The sequence below is a fragment of the Sander lucioperca genome, chromosome 6 (genome assembly GCF_008315115.2).
Source record: "Sander lucioperca isolate FBNREF2018 chromosome 6, SLUC_FBN_1.2, whole genome shotgun sequence".
NCBI classification, from domain to species: domain Eukaryota; kingdom Metazoa; phylum Chordata; class Actinopteri; order Perciformes; family Percidae; genus Sander; species Sander lucioperca.
In genome coordinates this window covers 39809524-39829365 of record NC_050178.1, presented here as the reverse complement: position 1 = coordinate 39829365, position 19842 = coordinate 39809524, and the positions used below count along the sequence as shown (strand labels likewise).

The window sequence follows — 19842 nt, the reverse complement described above, 5'->3', positions numbered from 1 at the left end:
ACAGTGAGACAAATTCCTCCTTCGGAATACAGCCATAGGCCTGTTCTTTGTGTACACGTCTGCTGACAACCCCTCACAGCTACATGTGTCCTATGTTATAGCAAGTTTATGAAACAACAACTGCTGTATGCAGTCTTCTTGGTAGCTGATAGGTGTGCAGAAGCTGACTATTTTGATCTGGGCCTAGCTCCTCTTGCTCTGAGTACTGTGTTTCAGCTTGCCTGTGCTAAACAAAAGACAAGCAGCCAGGAAATGCGCTAGCCAATCAGCAGCTGCCTTACATTCTGTCGGCATGCATGGCCAGTCTTAGTGTGCCTTATATCAGAGCAGTGAGTCGGACAGCTTTGAGAGCCGTGGCTGTGCTCTGAGCAGGGTGAGGGCTGACAGGGCTGTCCTCCATGTTTTAATAAGCATTGACATATCACACAGAGTTTGTAGCCATGCATCCACAGAGGTAAGCCTTATTTTCATTCTTTTACATATACAACACTGTTGATAAGGCACCAGCCACTGTGTGTGATCCGTGCCTGAGTAATAATACAGGTTTATCTGACAGACTGGGGGAGGGGAAAGAGTATTTGTCACCCAACAGCATAGGAGTGGAGCTTGGAAGGTGAGCATAGCATGGTACAGTACAGCATACTGCCTCTGTTTACTGGGTGGCTGTCTGGACACATACAGTACAGGGTCACAGGTCAAGTGTGAGGTCATTGTATATTCATACTGACTGAGAAAACCTGCTTTCTTTTGTCAAGATCAAAAGAGGATTTTTTTTGTGGCTACCCCTGGCCTATGCTGTCAAGATTGCAGGCCTGGTGAGGGATCCAGGCAGGATGGGAGAGACAGGGAGCAGTGCAGAGGGGAGTCCCCAGAGGAATTAACAGATGGTAAACTGACAGCACAGCAAGTTTAATTTAGGCCTCAAACTGGCATGAGAGCAAGGCTGTTGTTAATTGTTTGCCAGACTAACATGGCAATGAAGAACTGTAAATTGTGTAGTTGTTTAATATTTCTACACGTCACCCAAAACCTAGTTCACCTCACCATAATTCCCTTTTTTTACTTGGTGAATAAACAGGCCTAATGCTGTAAGCTGCTCACCAGTGTTCTAAAATACCAATTGTTTACGGACTAAATATGCCTTTAGCAGTTTATTTATCACAGGGTTGGAGAAATTGCCTTAGCCTAATGGTGTGCACTGCCTCCCAGTGTTCTCTGCTGCCGAGTGTCAGCCATTTTAAAGAGCTTCCCCTTTCTGTCCCTCTGCTCCAAGCACACTGAGTATTTGTATGTAAGAGAGAAGGAAGGAAGAAGGGAAGGACTTCCTCTGAAAAGGCTCTGCATAGAAACCTCATCTCATCCAGAGAGGCTTGAAAACCAGTTTGAAGTCGACCAGGTTAGATTGATTCTGTTCATATATAATGATGTTGGTTTTCTATATGCATGGATCAGATAAAAAAAACAAACATTAAATTTAGTGATTGATTGTATCTATTTTTGCCAGTTTATCAATATTGTTATTTTATTATTGAACATTCAATATATTCCATAATAATAATAATAATAATATATATGTGATATTTGTTTTGTCATTATAAGTGGATGATATCTGACAAAGTATCTGTTGTAAATATAACCAGGGGAACTATGGCCTGGATATAATGGCGCATATGATGTTGCTTGACCAGGGTTCAGGAGCAGTCTGCATTGACTGAAACAAAAAATCCTCCACTCAGTGTTTTGTGAATGGTGCTTGGTAATTCCTTTAATCCCTTCATTCCACTATGGTGTGAAAATTGTTGTAGGCACACTTAAATCTGCATTACACCGACCCACACAGCCTATTTAGTTTGGTGTCCGTCTTTGAAATATCCACCGGTTGACCTTCTTGGACCTGCGTAGATGATGTAGTTGGCCTTGACATTTTGGCCCGGATGTGTTTCTGTTTTGAAGGATGGTTTATACTTGTGTTGCACTGAATGTGTAGCCTACCAATGTGTTTCAATTGTGTGCATTTTTGTATTCATGCTTTCATGTTCTGTATTGATTAAATGAAAATGCATACATTTGATCAAACACAAATACCTGTTACAGAAAGATGTACAGAAGGTTGCTCTCAGTTGTTTATTTGTGTTGTTTTTGGCTTACTGTTGCTCACACTCAAAATATCTAGGCAGATATTAATTATGAGACCGTAAATGTTGAAGAAGCATTGTGGAGAGAAAGAGAGAGGGAGGGAGGGAGTTATGCCTTCCATGCTGTCTGGGAGGCCTGTGACATTTTCAGTCCTGTCTTTGTGTCCAGTGTCAGGCCAATGCTGCATATCAACATGCTGGGGCACATAATAAGCTGCATGTGGTCTTTTGCAGCAGATTTCACTGGTGTCGTGTGTACGTGCTGTGTGTGCGGTGCGCACAGTGGTCAGAGAGAGAAAGAGAGGAGAGAGAGAGAGAGAGAGAGAGAGAGAGAGAGAGAGAGAGCGAGAGAGAGAGAGAGAGAGAGAGAGCGAGAGAGAGTGTTCAAAATGGATGCCATACACATACACTGGCTGAGAACACATCGAGGCAGGGAATCTGTCATGCCTGTAGAGCTGCATCTTACATGTCTGGTAAAAGGCACACGGCTGGTATATGTCTGTATGGTGTTTAAAGGGAGTGAGAGACTTGGTTTTCAGGAGGTTTTTGGCAACACTGAGGAGCAGTCCTCTCTGCATTGCAGCACTGTAGCTGGGGAGAGCGGGGAGAAGAGAGCCTGTGTGGCACACTGAGCTGAGCACCCAATCAGGCTTCTCCGTGTGGTGCTCAAGCCAATCGGCAGCTTGCAGCCGAGGTTAAAGATTGACAATTGCAGGAGACAGCAGCAGGGAGAGAAGGCCTTCTGGGAAACCTGGACCCATCTTTTCCCTCATCCCCCAACGCCCTCAATAATTGAAAAAGATAAAAGAATAGGCAGAAGAATCTGTATGTGAGTAAGGAAAAAAGGTATGCTGTTGATTTCCTACATTAAAGCATGGATGTTGTGGCAATGGGGTGTGGAAAGGATTGTACCAGTAGGTGTGTGCTCTGTGGTTAGGGTTTGTTTTAAATATGTTTTTGTCAGGATGGGCAGCATTGATTTCCGTTCTTGGACCTGTCCCTCTCCCTGTCTTTCTCTTTTTCTTTTGTTGCTGTATTTCCTGTCCTGGACAGGATGTTGATTGGGTAGATTGTCTGAGGCTGTCCAGACAGGTTAGATGAGGAGGCCAGTAAAGCCATTTCACTGCACTCCTGTCTGTCACTGCAGATGTGCTGTGTTCCTGTGTGCTATTTCATCCTTCTATAGTGATGGAGGAGCAGTAGGTGTAGGAGGTTGGTGAACAAGATAATTGAAATGAAAGCAGTTTTTTGTGTGTGTGTATTTTTTCACACAAAACATTCAAATGGTGCTTACCTCGGGAGTAAGTGAAATAAAAATGGGCATCCGCTGTAGCGTCAGAGAAAATGGCAACAATAATAGGATCGACAACTGGGTGCCTGCAGACCAAGGTGAATCATGTTGAACTGACTCTGAGAAAAACCTGTTGGCCAGATTTTGAATAGAAGCTGGATCACAGCATTATAAGGCAATGTTTCTCAACAGAACTGGGCCTGTGATTGTGTAATCCGTTGTGATATGCTGTCTTGTTATTAGGTCACTTGATCAATGAAAATGACATGGTTGTTTTAAAACAGCATGGAAGTCTTGTTTGCATGCTTTTCACGTGATGTCAGAAGGTTCAAACTGCAGATTCACTGTTCTGTGTTTTCATGTTCACTAATCATAGATGGTGAGTCAGTGGAGAAAGGTGCCTGGTATTTATGATTGGAGATGGCCATACACATTGAGCTGCCATTGCTACAGTATGGTTAACTTAAGCTTTAATTAATTCTAAAATCTTTTTAACGTTTATTTAGAAGATGTCTGAGTCACAGAGTTGAGGTCTATTTCACGACAGTGTATTAGGGCCATTTTAGGTTAAAAAAAAAATTGTTTACGGAGCCGGGGGTAATATTCAGAGAAAAAAGATTAAAGTCATACATTTACGAGAAAACAACTTGTATATTTTCTGAGATTAAAGTGGTAAATTCACGAAAAATAACATTTATATTTTCTGAGATTATGAAGTCATAAATTTGCAAGAAGAAATTCAGAAATTCTCTGAGATTAAAGTGTTTTGTTGTTGTCAAGGAACCACACCGCTTCACTTTGCAAGGTTGTATCAACCTCATCATACCACAGACAACGCTGCTTGCCTTATATTTTGCCTGTAATTAATTATAATTAAATTAATTTGTAGCATCCAGACTTTGAAGAGACATTGCTGTGAATTGGGCCTTTTCAGAAGAAAACATCATACTGATTTGGATGAGGTGATAGCTTTTGTGCATTAGTAAAGGCGCCGACTTGCATTAAACATTGGTGGTGGGGGGGTTAGGATGACGACGTCACGTCGTGAGGAGATTCTGCGTGCTCCATCTAAGTTTGGGCTGTTTTTGGTAGTTTTAGCTTTGCAGATGCTGGGAAGGGTTCTTTTCAACGTGTCATTTTTTAACACTTGTGTTCTCTAGTGAGCCTTATTACTATTTGTAAGGCCTTTCCTTTACACTGGTGACTCTCTTTACAGCCATCTGAAGGCAGCAGGTATATGTTCCATCTGCAGGAATGGCTAGATCCACACTACTAGGTTTTTATTTAAAAACAAATATCTTTTGCTACGTTCACGCCTCGCGCCTACACTATGCTGGCGTTTCCGAGGCACTAAAACTGAGACATTTGGAAACACTGCTGACCCTGTTTAGGTTTGAAAACTCCGGGGTTGCTTTGTATTCTGGACGGGCAGAAACGGAGACGTTTGGAAACAACGACGCATGTCAGTCAGTCTTATCGGTTAGGTGTAGGCTTACATACCTTTCAGTAACAATTTCACCTCGTTGTTGGTCCAACCAAATAAATCCCTGGTCTTACTTTTCGCCATTGTTGTTCTTTCTCCAAAGTATTTTCTGTATTTTCAACTTATACATTCATGATTTTCAACCGCAGAGCAACATCAGACAATCTGCTTTCTGTTTACACCGGCATGCACATGCCCAATGTATGTGAATGGTTATGTGATACACGCTGTCAGACGTGTTAAAATGGACAGGTGGACAGGTGGACTTGGTGTCTCCATCCTAAATGTCGGGTAAACGAGGCTGGCCAAAATGTTGCCTTGAGCTCCACATTTTTCAATTGTGATAGAGATTGTTCGGGTTCAGAACTGTCAGCGCGCCATGATGGGATATCTCTATGATTAAAGGAGGTGAAAGTAGTGAATGTGATAAGCCATGATTGTCGCAGCCTCTGATTCACCTATATTACCGCTTCTTTCTGATCCCTCCCCATGTTTAAGTGCCCCAAAGGTGCGCCAAGGAAGCCTGGCCACAAAATAACCAGTGGCGCGGCCAGATTGCAGTCAGGTGCGCCCTGCTAAGTGTTGGCACGCTCCGGATGCACATGGCAGGGCGCATCTGACTGCGATCTGGCCGTGCTGCTGGTTAATAAAGTTACCATAACTTGTTGTCCCCCCACTATTCTGGCACCAGGACAGGAACTACAACGCAATGGCCAGATGCAAGGATACCGCTATACACTGCAAGTGGCGACGTCTGTGGTGTGATGAGGTTGATCCAATCTTGCAAAGTGAAGCGATGTGGTTCCTTGACAATCTCACATCATTTCTGAGTTTATTTATCACAAATTAATGCATTTTCTCGTACATTTACGCCTTTAATCTCAGAAAGTTTTTTCTCAGAATATGATCCACCTCGCCCTGGCTCCTTAATTATTATAATTTTTTACCTACAATGGCCCCGATACGCCGTCGTACTATTTCTACTTTAGACCTTAACATAATTTTTTGTATGCGTCTTTAAACTGTTGATGAATGTTTTGAGTGATATAATTGCTATGTTATCAGTATTGTCAGTTATGAAGGGTCTTGAAAGTAGTTGCAGTTCATTTTTGGTAAAAAAGTCTGTACAGTATCTGTATCATGTCTGGCATTAGGCATTTTTGAGACTCTTTCCAGATGTTCTCATGCAACGCAGTTAATCTATTTTGTATCATTTTTTGATTTGTTTATTGAAATCAAGTAACCTTCAGCAGAGTAGAAAACGTTGAAAACAATGGTTTTGTCAGCTGCACACACGCAGTGCTGGTGGAATTAGAATATACAAGTCATTTTCTGGTATTTCACCATCCCAGACAACAATGCTTGGTGAAAAATTGTAACCCTTCACAGATATAATCTAGCAAGCCATTACTGGTGATAACTTAATTTTCCGATTTACACCTAATCATTCTTATCATTCTAAGCTTTTGAAACCTATTTCATAAGCATAGTACTTTGTCAGAAGTAGTGGTTTGAACATGTTTATATGAATTTTGTACAGAGCTTATGTTTGACTGGTAAACCTTTGACTTCTCTGCATTAGTGTGGCACAGGAAGAGGAGACAACTGAGATTACAAGAGAAGGAATGGAGATCTCAACACGATCCAAAGGTAAGAACATACTTTGTTTTTGGATAGGATGGCAAAGCTCTGTTTGTATATTTGTGAAATTATGCACTAAAATGTGAATTGGTTTTGGTTGTCCTGGTTTATTATTATAAAACTCACCATGCTTACTGGCCTCACCCGACTGTGAGAGTGCAGGAAAACTGTGGTGCGTCATTTCTGGAATTTTTTTCCTCCATCAAGTAGGCCATCAGTGTACCCTTCCCGGTTTGTGTAATCTTTGACCTTTTGTCTGTAGTTTCAGACACGGGGTCGACAGAACGGATGACCCAAAAACGAAAGATACCAAGTCCCTCTCACTCATCTAATGGTCACTCCTCTGCTGAAACATCTCCCTGCCCAATGAAAAAAAAGAAGAAACCAGGGGCTGTTAGCAGCAGCAAAGACCAGGTAACAAACACAAAAAAAACAGGATTTAAACTGCTATTACTCTCAACCTGATTGATTGATTGATTGTCTATTGATATTCAGACTTACACTAGACAACAACTTTTTTTAATAATCAAGAGGTCAAGCACCTTAACGACATACATGGATACAATGTATACAGTATACAACTGTCCAAATCACTAAAAACTAGTGCTGTCAGTAAAATGCGTTATTAACGGCGTTAACGCAAACCCATTTTAACGGCGTCAATTTTTTTATCGTGAGATTAACGTTCTTTTTAGCCTAGCAAACTTTGTAGTTTTTTTCACATGCTGTTGCAACAACTAGTAACGTTAGAAAAACTACAACACCACACCGGATCTAGCTAGACCGGAAACAAAACAACAGGCACGCCGCACACACTTGTTTGGGCTTGCGAGCCGGCCAAAGAGTAGTAGGCTAACGTTACGTTTTGAGTGGATGGCGAGTGAGAGACGCCGAAATGCATGCCAGTAAGATTCTGAATGGAAAGTTGACTTTTAAAAAGTTGCCAAATGGTTCCTTTGACAAGACCAAAGTGATCTGTGTGTTTTGTCGTTGTGAACTGAGCTATCATCGCAGCACGTCCAGTCTGAAGTCCCACTCGATGGCCAAGCACACAACTGATGCGAATTCTCTGCCCCCTCGTGGAAGCCAGGCTACAAAAGCACAAAGCAAGCCGATCCATTTTTCCATGTTGATAAGAGCATTAAAATGAGAAAAAATAATTGGACAAAAAGAAATCTAGAAACATTTAGAATAGATAAAAATGTGCGATTAATTGCGAGTTAACTATGACATTAATGCGATTAATCGCGATTAAATATTTTAATCGTTTGACAGCACTACTAAAAACATATTTTGCTTCTTACCCCCAATGTGGATAGTTTTGGTTTTACCTGCCGAAGGTCTGAGATGTCTGCAACTGAGACTTCTGTTGCCACCATCAAACAAGAAACTTTGTGATGCTCAAAGCATCCAAAAAAATTCAATTCAAATGAGATATTTATGTTGTTGGTGAGGATGTCAGTGTTATTTTCGGTGATTACAACAGAATAATATCAAGTACTGTGAAATAGTTAACATTATTTGTTGTTATTTGGGGGTTGGTTTAACTCCAGATGAATTTTGCACCAAATTGACATTAGGTTTTGTATTTTACAAATATTTTTTAGTTTACCTGTATATATTTGTTGTTTGTAAGGTTAATTTTCACTTTCAATTTGTGAAAGCCTGACAAAACATCAATAACACAAATATCTATGTGGAAATCTTACTCAAGAAAACATTTCCAGCTCTGTATTTTCAACTTTTTTTTACTTACTTTGCAGGACATTAGTTCATAGTCTGCTGCTAGTTTTCATTTTCTTTGAATTTTATCTGCACTTTCTTTTACTGCAAGTGTTTTCTTAGCTGAAGTAGCCAGATAACATCTTTCTTTACTGTAAACAGTAAATACTTACAGTTACAGTGAATACTGAATAATAAATTACAGTGAATACTGAATTGTTTCAGTGAACATTTTGGACGCAACTATATATTATAACTGCAATATTCAGAAATAAAATCAAACTATCACAAGCTACCCCATTAGCCCCTCATTTTAAGTTTATATAAGATAGACCCAATAGAGCAGTGATTCTCAAAGTGCAGTCTGTGCTACTCAGGGTTCCATGCAAAGTTTTCAGATTCATCCATTTTAATTATCGTGAAATTATTTTTTTTATTTATTTCCCCGGTTAATTCTTTTGTAAGGGGTTCTTGGCTGAAAAGAAATTGAGAACCTCCTGCGATAGTTCAGATACTTTTGATGACACAATCTTTTTGCTGTGGGAAAGAAGTGGTTGGTTGTGATCAGTTCTTCATATTCTGTCGATATGTGAAGGCCTGTTTTATTTAGGGTAGGTTCACTGAGCATGAATGCTCTTTTGCAGGAACGCCCTGCTCCACATCAACACACATTAGGCACAGTTACACGCATACACACCTGGGAGCTCCCCAGTATAATCACAATCTAAACTCTTGGATAATTAGCAGCTCCACTGGAGCAGATAGGGGTGAACTTCTTTCAATTAAATGAATTTAATTTCTTGTAAAAAGTGAGATGTTGGGGTGGCCTCTAGCTCAACTGATAGAGCGCGAGCCCCATGTAGGCTAAGTCCTTGCCAGCGGCCCGGGTTCGAAAAGGTCCTTTGCTGCATGTCATCCCCCCTCTCTCTCCTCTTACCTGTCTCTCTTCAGCTGTTCTAAATAAAGGAGAAAAAAGCCCTAAAAAAATAAAATAACTGAGATGTTGTGTATGTAGACATTTCCTCTTAAATTAGCCCCTTCTTAACTTTCACCAGCACTCTACAGTTTGCTCAAGGGTTGGGACAAAGTGATATTGTGTCCTGCTTTATGTTATTGCTAAACTGGCATCAGGCATGGTACATTCTCTTGTGATTCTGAGGCAGAGGTATTTCTTTCCTTTTTGCAGACATTTATGCTCTTAACTGTTCTACTGTATATCTTGGTTGTTTGCAAGATTGTGGCTGGTTGACATCTGAATAATGGCACGTTTCCATTTAACTGAAACTTTGCATTTTGATACATGCTGTTTAACATCAGCCGTTATAAGTCTTATTTCTGATTCCATCAGGGGCTAAATATTGTGATATTATTATATCATAAGTTAACCTGCAATTTCCACCTCTTGTCTGCTCCATTGAGATCCAAATATTTAAGTATTTTAGGAACAGTATGTCATGGACTATAGCCCATTACCGTGTTATGTCCCTGTATTTTATAGTGTTAGGATTGTCTGCCAAATGAAAATAAATTGATGTCACTTTTACGTAATAGTTTAATCTCATTGGATACTACTGGTACTAGTAATTTAATAAGTGTTCTGAGGTCTGATAAATTGCTATCTGTGCACCTTTAAATTCAACAAATGCTTTCTCTGCAATCTGAGAAAGTGCAAAGTGCGTTCTTTGCTTCCTTTGGGTTTAAAGTACTTAACAAATGCACAGTAGGTAAATGATTGCTAGTATCTTACACTTGGCACATTAAGTTGACATTTGTTAATGATTACTAGTAGCCACTGTAACTATCTGTGCCTTTGCTAGTTTAATCAAGGCTGGCCACACTGTTTACCCTTCTGCACACTGGTGATGGTTTTGTCCTTTAACACAGATTTAAATCAGAGAACTGAGCAAGTCACACGACTTAGAATAAATAACATGACCTGTCATCTTTTGATGTCATTTCCATCACAATGAAAAAATGTGACTTTTAAATTCATCAACCAGCAGTTAGTGCCTAACACTTGTACTTATCAGGGCTCACAGCAGTCTGTGTTTTGGACTTCAGTGACTTTAGTGTGCCTTTTTTGATGCTGTGCATGTCTGCTTGGCTACTGTAATCTAAGCTGATTTTGACATTCCCCAACTTTGTCTTTCTTTTGCCCGCATTCCAGTCAGAACTAAGACATGGTCCCTTTTACTATGTGAAGCAGCCAGCACTCACCACAGACCCTGTTGATGTTGTACCGCAGGACGGCAGGAATGACTTCTACTGCTGGCTGTGCCACCGCGAGGGCCAGGTGCTCTGCTGTGAGCTCTGCCCCAGGGTATACCACGCCAAGTGCCTCAAACTACCAGCCGAGCCCGAGGGCGACTGGTTCTGTCCGGAGTGTGAGGTACTCACCCAGGAATGTGTATAGTGTAAAGCTGGTTTCACACCGCCGCGCGGAAACCGTCCTGACAACCGCCTACCTGCAAGTAGTTTTTCCCAAAAAAGCAAAGCGTTTTTAAAAGCGATTCCTGCCGCCCGAAGTACAGCCAGAAGTTTAGCACGGTGAACTCTGGGCAGCAGAGGAAAACCTGTGCAGGTTCATGTGGGTTCATACCCCGACCGCCGTGATCAAAACCGCTTCCCATCTGCTGCAGTCCCCTCATTGAAATGACTGGAGGCAGTGAGTTATCGTGCGCCGGTGTGAAAGCCCCTTAAGGGTGTTTTAAGCCATATTTCAAAGCCTTTAGTCCAAACCTGTTTTAATATTTGTTTAATGTACAGAGAACCTTTCAATAAATGTTTGACGTCGAGCCTACATACAGTACATTCTGTGCAATGATGGGATAAAAAAAAGTTTTCAACTATTTTCCTCTTGATGTCTTTCAGAAAATAACAGTTGCTGAGTGTATAGAGACTCAGAGCAAAGCCATGATGATGCTAACTATAGAGCAGCTGTCTTACCTACTAAAGTTTGCTCTTCAGAAGATGAAACAGCCAGGTGTAAGTACTCTGGTCCCTCTGTCTTTCTAGGGAATTCATGCTACCAAACTGATGATATCGTTTTGATGCAGACAGTCTAATTACAGATGGGGTACACTGTATATTCTCATTTCTGCCTTTTCTACTTGTACATTCAGATTAATCACTTGGATATTGGCATGTGTTCTTTTCTGGCCAGTCTTAAGTTTTGGATGGCTTATGCAACCATCATATTCCCATCAGTCGTGCCAGATGTTAAGATCTGCACGCTGAAGAACTACCTGTCCACATATCAGTCAAGCATGATATATTATTGATTTGCATGTGCAAATTATTTCTAATAACATAACTAACAATCATAGTCGTTGTACTATAATGGGCCTGTCATGGCTGGAAACCATGAAGGTAAACATGCTAGCTGGTGGTGAGGATACAGCTGCCCCTCTCACTCTCTTTCAGGATCATCCCCGCTTGTCATCTCGCTCCCCCCATGCAGCTTCCACGCAGAGAAAGACTTTTAATTGGGTAATCAATTACACCACTAACAAGACCCCGTCATGATTTCTTCCTCCACTGATTTTCCTCCTTTTGTTTGAAGCGGCTTTTAGATTTGTTTTAGTAATAGCATGGTGGTAGCATGTTCATGTGTAGTAGAGGGGAAGGTTGTGCAGAGAGTTTGTTTTCCTTCACTCTCTTTTCTGTCTACTCACTTTTATAGACCGAACCCTTCCAGAAACCTGTCTCTCTTGAACAGCATCCAGATTATGCAGAGTACATTTTTCACCCTATGGATCTTTGCACACTTGAGAAGGTAAACCATAAACTGTCCCATTTTTCTCGGATAACATGAATGTAGCAACGTTAAAAAGTTTGTCAGTCAGGCACCATCTTTTCTTTTTGCATCGCAGAATATTAAAAAGAAAATGTATGGCTGCACAGAGGCCTTCTTGGCAGATGCAAAATGGATTTTGCACAACTGTATTATATACAATGGAGGTATGTTTCATTGTGTGGAAGTTTTTATTCAAGAATAATCTAGCAGATTAAATCAATATCATTGATGTTCATTTAAATCAACTGTGTTCCACTGTTGATTGTCAGATGTCAATTACTTATTTTATTAGTTTTTAATTACAATTTGCTCAGAATAATTGATTTGGGTAACAGGATTTGTAAAACGATAACATGATGTTATCAATAATGTCACAATAACAATGATATTTAATTATCACTAGTGTGTATTAAAATTGTTTATCATAAATGTATGTCCTTGTTTCAGGCAATCACAAACTCACAGCTACAGCTAAAGTGATAGTAAAAATCTGTGAACATGAGGTGGGTATGTGGTTTGGGTAACAAAAGATTTTGGGATTTTGATTTGTTGATTGATTTAAAACACTAAACGTGGCAGCTGAAACTTGATTTTATATGTCTTCTGATTCTTTAATTGCAGATGAACGAGATTGAAGTTTGTCCTGAGTGTTATCTGTCTGCTTGCCAAAAGAGAGACAACTGGTTCTGTGAGCCTTGTGTAAGCTAGTTGAGTAACTTGCAGTTTCTGTTGATGATTCCACCAAGTTGTTTACCCTTTTAAACATAGATCACTTAGGTTGCTTTCACACCTACCTCGTTTGGTCCGTTTAAAACTAACCCTGGAGCGTTTGGTCAGATAGTCCTGGTCGTTTGGGCTGGCGTGAAAGCTCATCCGAAATCTGGTCCGCTTGAAAACGAGGGTCTCGGTTTGCTTCCAAGTGAACTAGAGTTTGGTTCACTTCAGGTGACTTAGGTATGATTTAAGGGATGATTACTTTCAGATCCATAAGCTGTTCTGAGCACACATCGCTGGTCGTCTGTGTGACATCATCATCTCTTTCACTCGCTGTCTGTCAGCTGCTCATTGTTCGCCTTCTTCTAAAATATTAGAAACACTAAAGCAGAACCAGAAAACCCAAGACGTTATAAATTTGGTGTTGCTCCATTATTTCTAAGACCACAAGTGTCGGTGAGTTTCGAATATTTAGATAGATAGATAGATAGATAGAGAGACTTTTATTGATCCCAAATTGGGAAATGTCAGTGCTACAGCAGCAAAATATCAGACACACAGCACACATACAGAATATACAAGAGATAATATATAAATAAATAGGATAGAATACAAACTTCTGTCCAATAAACAAGCGTCCGTTTTGATCGCGTGTCATTTCTTTACAGTGTTTGGTGCGTTTGACAAAGTGCAAAACCGAACCAAATGAAAAATGCAACAATGTTGCAACTTCACCCCCGAATCGCACCAAACTATAGGTGTGAAAGCGCCCTTAGTTTCTGTGTTTTTCTGTATGTCTGCAGAGTAACCCACACCCTCTAGTGTGGGCCAAACTGAAAGGATTTCCATTCTGGCCTGCTAAAGCTCTGCGGGACAAAGATGGACAAGTGGATGCTCGCTTTTTTGGTCAGCATGACAGGTAACAGCCCTTTGTGCTTCAGTTACTCAGTTACTTAGGCACATGTCAATCTTTCTTTATGATGTGAATCTTTATCATTCAGGGCTTGGGTTCCTTTAAACAATTGCTACCTCATGTCCAAAGAGATTCCTTTCTCTGTGAAGAAGACCAAGAGCATCTTCAACAGTGCCATGCAAGAGATGGAGGTCTATGTGGAGAACATGAGGAAGAAGTTTGGAGTATTTAACTATGCCTCCTTCAGGACCCCCTACACTCCTGACAACAACTTCCAGATGCTGCTGGATCCCTCCAACCCCTCTTCCACCCCGATCAAACCTGAGAAACAGGAGAAGATTAAGCTGAGCTTTGATATGACTGCATCACCCAAGATCCCTTTGACCAGGACCATGCTGTCTGGGGCTGGGGTGGGAGGGAGCACAGCAGGCCGACGGCTCCCTCTCAGTGAAATGCCTCGCTCCCCCATGAGCACCAACTCCTCTGCCCATACTGGTTCGGATGGGGAACATGACACAGCTGACAAGTCCCAGACAAAAGCTTCAAACAGCCAGTACAGTACAGGAGAAGAGTCCATGGACTGTACAGGTATTTCACCGGGTGTATTTAAGTGTAGGAACAAGTATGTCGTGTCTAATGGGAGGAGACTTAATTTAACAGTAAATATCTCTTAACAGCATCGCCTGCCCATCCTCGACCTTGTCCTGCAGGCAGTTCCTTGGACAGCCCTAAACCATTCCACTCTCAAGCTCCTGGCGCCCCCAAGCAGGAGAAGACACCACCGACAGGAAGCATTCTGAACCTCAATCTAGGTGAATCTTTTATGGCAATTATGTAATCAGAATCAGAATCAGAATCAGAAAGGGCTTTATTGCCAAGTACGTTGCACATACGAGGAATTTGTCATGGTGTTGTTGGAGCATGTCACACATACAAATATAAGAAGGATAAAAAGAATATGAACAATATAAGTATAAACATATACACACAGTGTGTATTAATAACGATAAAATAAATTTAAATAAATAGTAAAATAAGTTAAACAGTAGTAAAAAGGAAAAAAGAACGCTACAGCAGAGTAGGTACAGTGGCATGAGAGGTGGGGTGTGGAGAGAGTCAGGATGGATTCCGGGCCTTGTTAATAAGGCTAGTGGCGGAGGGGAAAAAACTGTTTATGTGGCGTGAGGTTTTGGTCCTGATGGACCTCAGCCTCCTGCCAGAGGGGAGTGGCTCAAAGAGCTTGTGTCCGGGGTGGGAGGGGTCAGCCACAATCTTTCCAGCACGCTTCAGAGTCCTGGTGGCGTATAGGTCCTGGAGCGGCGGCAGATTGCAGCCAATCACCTTCTCAGCTGACCGAATGACACGCTGCAGCCTGCCCTTGTCCTCGGCAGTGGCAGCAGCGTACCAGATGGTGATGGAGGATGTGAGGATGGACTCAATGATGGCTGTGTAGAAGTGCACCATCATTGTCTTTGGCAGGTTGAATTTCTTCAGCTGCCGCAGGAAGTACATCCTCTGTTGTGCTTTCTTCACGAGGGAGCTGATGTTCAGCTCCCACTTGAGGTCCTGGGAGATGGTAGTTCCCAGGAAGCGGAAAGACTCCACAGTGTCAATTGTGGAGCCACAGAGGGTGATGGGGGCAGGTGGGGCTGGGTTCTTTCTGAAGTCCACAACCATCTCCACTGTCTTTAGAGCATTGAGCTCTAGGTTGTTTTGCTTGCACCAGGTCACCAGGTGGTCAGCCTCCCACCTGTAGGCGGACTCGTCTCCATCAGAGATGAGTCCGATGAGGGAGGTGTCGTCCGCAAACTTCAGAAGCTTGACGGACTGGTGACCGGAGGTGCAGCTGTTGGTGTACAGGGAGAAGAGCAGAGGAGAAAGAACGCATAGAATATGCATTAGAGTGTTTAATACATTTTATGTGAGCAAATACAGGTTACCATTGGACATGATTCTGCTAGGAATAATTGTCTTTTTTTTCGTGCAGATTTTGCTGTTTGGAATTATCTTACGTTGTTTTCTTCCAGATCGGAGTAAAGCAGAAATGGACCTTAAGGAGCTTAGTGAAACGGTTCAGCAGAAACAAGGAGCCACACCAGTCCTCACCTCTCCAAAAAGACAGATCAAGAGCCGTTTCCAGCTGAACTTGGACAAAACCATTGAGAGTTGCAAGGCACAGTTGGGTCAGTAGAGTATGCATAGAAAAAATAGCAATTTCTGAAGTATTGCTATTGTCGATTGTCAGCAGAATCATTGCCGTAACGGAAGAGTTGCTTAACACATTTTGGGGATGGGATGTGGTATTGTGGTGAGGTATTGAACAATTTTGATCCAGGTACTTGCTTAGTTCTGCTTGCTCTTTACTGAACCCTATAACATATTGAATGGTGGTTTGATATATCCATCCTATTACTTTGTTTTGCAGGTATAGATGAGATCTCTGTTGATGTGTATAAAGGTGTGGAACACAGTGACTCAGAAGACTCTGATAAATCTGACTCCAGTGACAGTGAGTATGCCAGCGACGAGGAGCAAAAGACCAAGGATGGCCGGGATGCAGCACCCAATGATGAAGCCCAGAAGGAGCCTACCAAAAGTAAAGTCAAAGACCAACCTTCCGTGAGTCAAGATAAGGAGGGTAAAGCTGATTCGCTCGTGGCATCCGAGACTGCAGCAGGCGACGCCACTGCAACAGCATCAAATGCTTCACCTAAAGAGAAAATGAGCACAGATTCGGAAAAGGAGAGCCCAGAGCAGACCAAAGCACCTCCATCATCACCTGGTCTCAGAGAGAAGGCTCAAGTGAAAGAAGAGGCAAAGCAGCCTGTGCCAGTGGAGGACTCTGACTCAGAGAGAGAGCTGGTTATTGACCTCGGAGAGGAACAGGGAGGCAAGAACAGGAGGAGGAGCAGGAAAGACAACGCCACTGTTAAAGAGTCATCTGCTGGTAAACCTGAAGGTGAGTGTTGAACTTTTCTCTGCTGATCCCTCAAGAAATAATCAAACACCCACTGCATGTAATGCCCAATTTTATCATATGTAACATGTGAAAACATCATCAACTTTACAGGCGGAACTGAAAAATAATGTAGGTACTTTGCCTTGTAGGTAAAGCCCTGACCCCATCAACAATCCCGTCTCAAAACAGTACAGCTCCCTCCACACCCTCTAGTGTTTCCACACAGTCCCCTATGGCCATTCCTGTCACCATGGTCTCCTTCACTACTCCCTCACCCGCAACCATAAGCCTTGCAACTGTGTCCAGTGCCACCGCAACACCCCCCTCTTCGTCCTCCTCAGCCGCCACCACACCAGCTTTGAAAAAACAGCGTCCTCTGCTGCCCAGAGAGACGGTGCCGGTGGTGCAGAGAGCTGTGGTGTGGAATCCCACTGCCAAGTTTCAGACCTCCTCTCAGAAGTGGCACATGCAGAAGGTGCAGCGTCAGCAACAGAACCAGCAACCTGTGGCAACCACGCAGATGCAGGCGTCGTCGCCCAGTCAAGGCCAGGGTCAAGCGCTGACCCAGACACAAGGCACTGGGAATGGCTCGACAGTAGGATCCTCATCGTCAGCACAGCAGTCTTCACAAAGCACACGCTATCAGACCAGACAGGCTGTTAAAGGTAGATAACAAGTATTCAAGTATGACTTGACAGCGTGGGCCAGTATATATAAAAAAAATCCTTCATATAATAGTGTTTTGAAAATATTACAATTTACCCTTTACAGCAACAAATGTGCTAAATATTTCACAAATTCAGTTTGTCCATAATGATGTTTCTGAATAATAGTTTTTTTCTAATTCTAGCTGTTCAACAAAAAGACACATCCACGTCGGCTGTCACCCTGGTATCCAGTAGTCCTGCTTCTGTTGCCATGATTGCAGCATCAAGTTTAGGCACAGCTGCTACATCTTCACCAGTGGCAACCGACCTGTATATCCCCACTGCCTCAGCGGATGCAGCTGCAGACATTGCCAAGTACACAAATAAAGTTAGTATAATTTTTAATTTACATTTGTTTTGTAAGGTGCCAAATCCACTGGACTTCAGCACTGACTGATCATTCTTTGGCTAAATAACCTAGATGAAAACAAGCCCTGAAAGCAATTTGTTTTATTTCTCTGGGGGTGAAATGTTCAAATTTCTGGTGTCTAATACACTTAGATACAGTAAATACCAGTCCTTGATAGCTTTCAAACTACATATGTTTGACTTGTACGTAAAATGGGACTTGAAGATGACAAGACAAAGAAACCAGATTAGTATTGGTAGTTCATATGTCAATTACTGTATAACCATCCATAACCAAGACATCATAATATTATGGTATACTCTTTTTTTCAGATAATGGATGCAATCAAAGGTACAATGACTGAAATCTACAATGACCTTTCTAAGAGTACTTCAGGAAATACAATAGCAGAGGTAGGTGTTTGCTCTTGGCCCAGTGGCGACTGAATACTATTCAGATCATAACATTGGCTTTGCGTGTGACCCTTAACTTACCCATGGGTTTTTAATTCAGATAAGACGACTGAGAATCGAAATAGAAAAATTACAGTGGCTGCATCAACAAGAGTTGTCAGAAATGAAGCACAATCTTGGTGAGAACTTCATCGATCAGCAAAGTACTATGCACGTAATCTTCATTCCCCAAAACTGTGTAATGAGTTTTACTTGTGTTTGATCATGTGTATGCATACTTCAATGTAGAGCTGACAATGGCAGAGATGAGGCAAAGTCTGGAACAGGAGAGAGAGAGGATGGTGACTGAGGTGAAGAAACAGATGGAGCTGGAGAAGCAGCAAGCAGTGGATGAGACAAAGAAGAAACAGTGGTGTGCTAACTGCAGGAAAGAGGCCATCTTCTACTGCTGCTGGAACACCAGCTACTGTGATTACCCCTGTCAGCAAGCCCACTGGCCAGAACACATGAAGTCCTGCACTCAATCAGGTAACGGCACCGTCCAGTTGATGGCATTCACACATTGATCAATTCACAAATTGATAACATTATTTTTTTCTCACAGCAGCTCGCAATCCTGACTGGAAGTCTCCAGTCCTTTGTTTGCCTGCATAGTCATCAGCCACATTACACTTGACATGTCCATATATGTAATGTATATTTTTCACTTTTGTTCTATTTGTAGCCACAGCCCCACAGCAAGAACCTGAGGCTGAGTCGACAGCAGACCTCCCACACAAAGGTTTAGGGCAGACTAGCAGTGGCCCGAACTCTCTGAGAGACACGCCGGTCTCTGCACCATCAGACAAAGACTGTGAGATGGAGAAGAGCACTGACAATGTTGCTGTCACTTTGTCCTAAACGAGCTTACCATACTTGAAAATGTAAAAAAAAATTCCACTATAAGGATATGTATGTACATTTTTCTGTTAGCTGCAGCACAGCAGCTGTTAAGGGAGCAATCTAAATTATTTTAATTTATATACTGTGTTTGCTTTTCAGGGCTCACATACTGCCCCCAGTGGTCTTTACATTTTAAATGTGGAAACAAGACTGACAGCAGATAGTTAGTAACCACTAGAGGGGGCAGTTTAAAAAAAATGTATACTGCATATTCATGCACTCCTTTGCAGTCTATAGCTGTCAGTATACAGATCTTAAGAGCATGCCTGAGTGTCACAAAACATACATACACACATAGTGTAAAGGACAACAGTTAAACAGTTTAAGACTGCAAAAATGTAACCCATGCTAATGGACCACCCAGATTTAGATTAGACGGTTGACAGAAATGACTGTAAATTCCTTATTTTGTATTATATGTTAATTTATTTGTTATTCTAATGTTGCCTGCTGTATACTGCAAAAAAAACAAATACAAACATTTTAAACAAACTGATTCTATGGTTACACTGTGGTCTAATTAGTTATGAAGCAGTCTGCAATAAATAAGCATAGTTTCAACAACCCTAGGTTGTGTAGGTAAGTTGGTTTTTAACAGAAAATTTCTAAAACTCAAGTTCAGATAATACAATTTTGAAAAATTGTTGGTCACAAACAGTCCCATCTTAAGTTGTATCTTATTGTTGTCTTAGAGAAACCTGTTCATGTGTTTGGATTGATTTTTGCTATATGTAAATGTATATATTGTCAGTTCTACGCTGACTGTGTTCTTAACTC

General features: G+C 41.7%; 1 protein-coding gene across 2 annotated transcripts; it reads left to right on the top strand.

Annotated features, from left to right (window-relative positions):
* Positions 1-340: 340 nt before the first annotated feature.
* Positions 341-19561, top strand: zmynd8 (zinc finger, MYND-type containing 8). 2 transcript variants are annotated; one of them, XM_036002322.1, is made up of 22 exons: positions 341-454; positions 557-613; positions 6492-6559; positions 6813-6964; positions 10440-10661; positions 11144-11257; positions 11696-11761; positions 11955-12047; positions 12145-12232; positions 12516-12571; positions 12690-12767; positions 13586-13701; positions 13784-14283; positions 14373-14507; positions 15723-15878; positions 16121-16654; positions 16804-17319; positions 17505-17689; positions 18043-18123; positions 18224-18302; positions 18412-18651; positions 18728-18868. In XM_036002322.1, exons 1-22 carry the CDS (start codon positions 441-443, stop codon positions 18775-18777), a joined length of 3600 nt encoding a protein of 1199 aa, XP_035858215.1. In that variant the 5' UTR covers positions 341-440; the 3' UTR covers positions 18778-18868. The 2 variants fall into 2 exon arrangements, with proteins under 2 accessions (XP_035858215.1, XP_035858214.1); XM_036002321.1 differs by having other exon boundaries at positions 342-454; positions 18848-19561.
* The last annotated feature ends 281 nt before the right edge of the window (positions 19562-19842 follow it).

Excerpts from the sequence above, each read along its gene's own strand:
- zmynd8 (XM_036002321.1), top strand. Across the intron at positions 12,233-12,515 it reads CTGTATTATATACAATGGAG|GCAATCACAAACTCACAGCT; the intron begins GTATGTTTCATT and ends TCCTTGTTTCAG. Across the intron at positions 18,124-18,223 it reads CAGGAAATACAATAGCAGAG|ATAAGACGACTGAGAATCGA; the intron begins GTAGGTGTTTGC and ends TTTTTAATTCAG.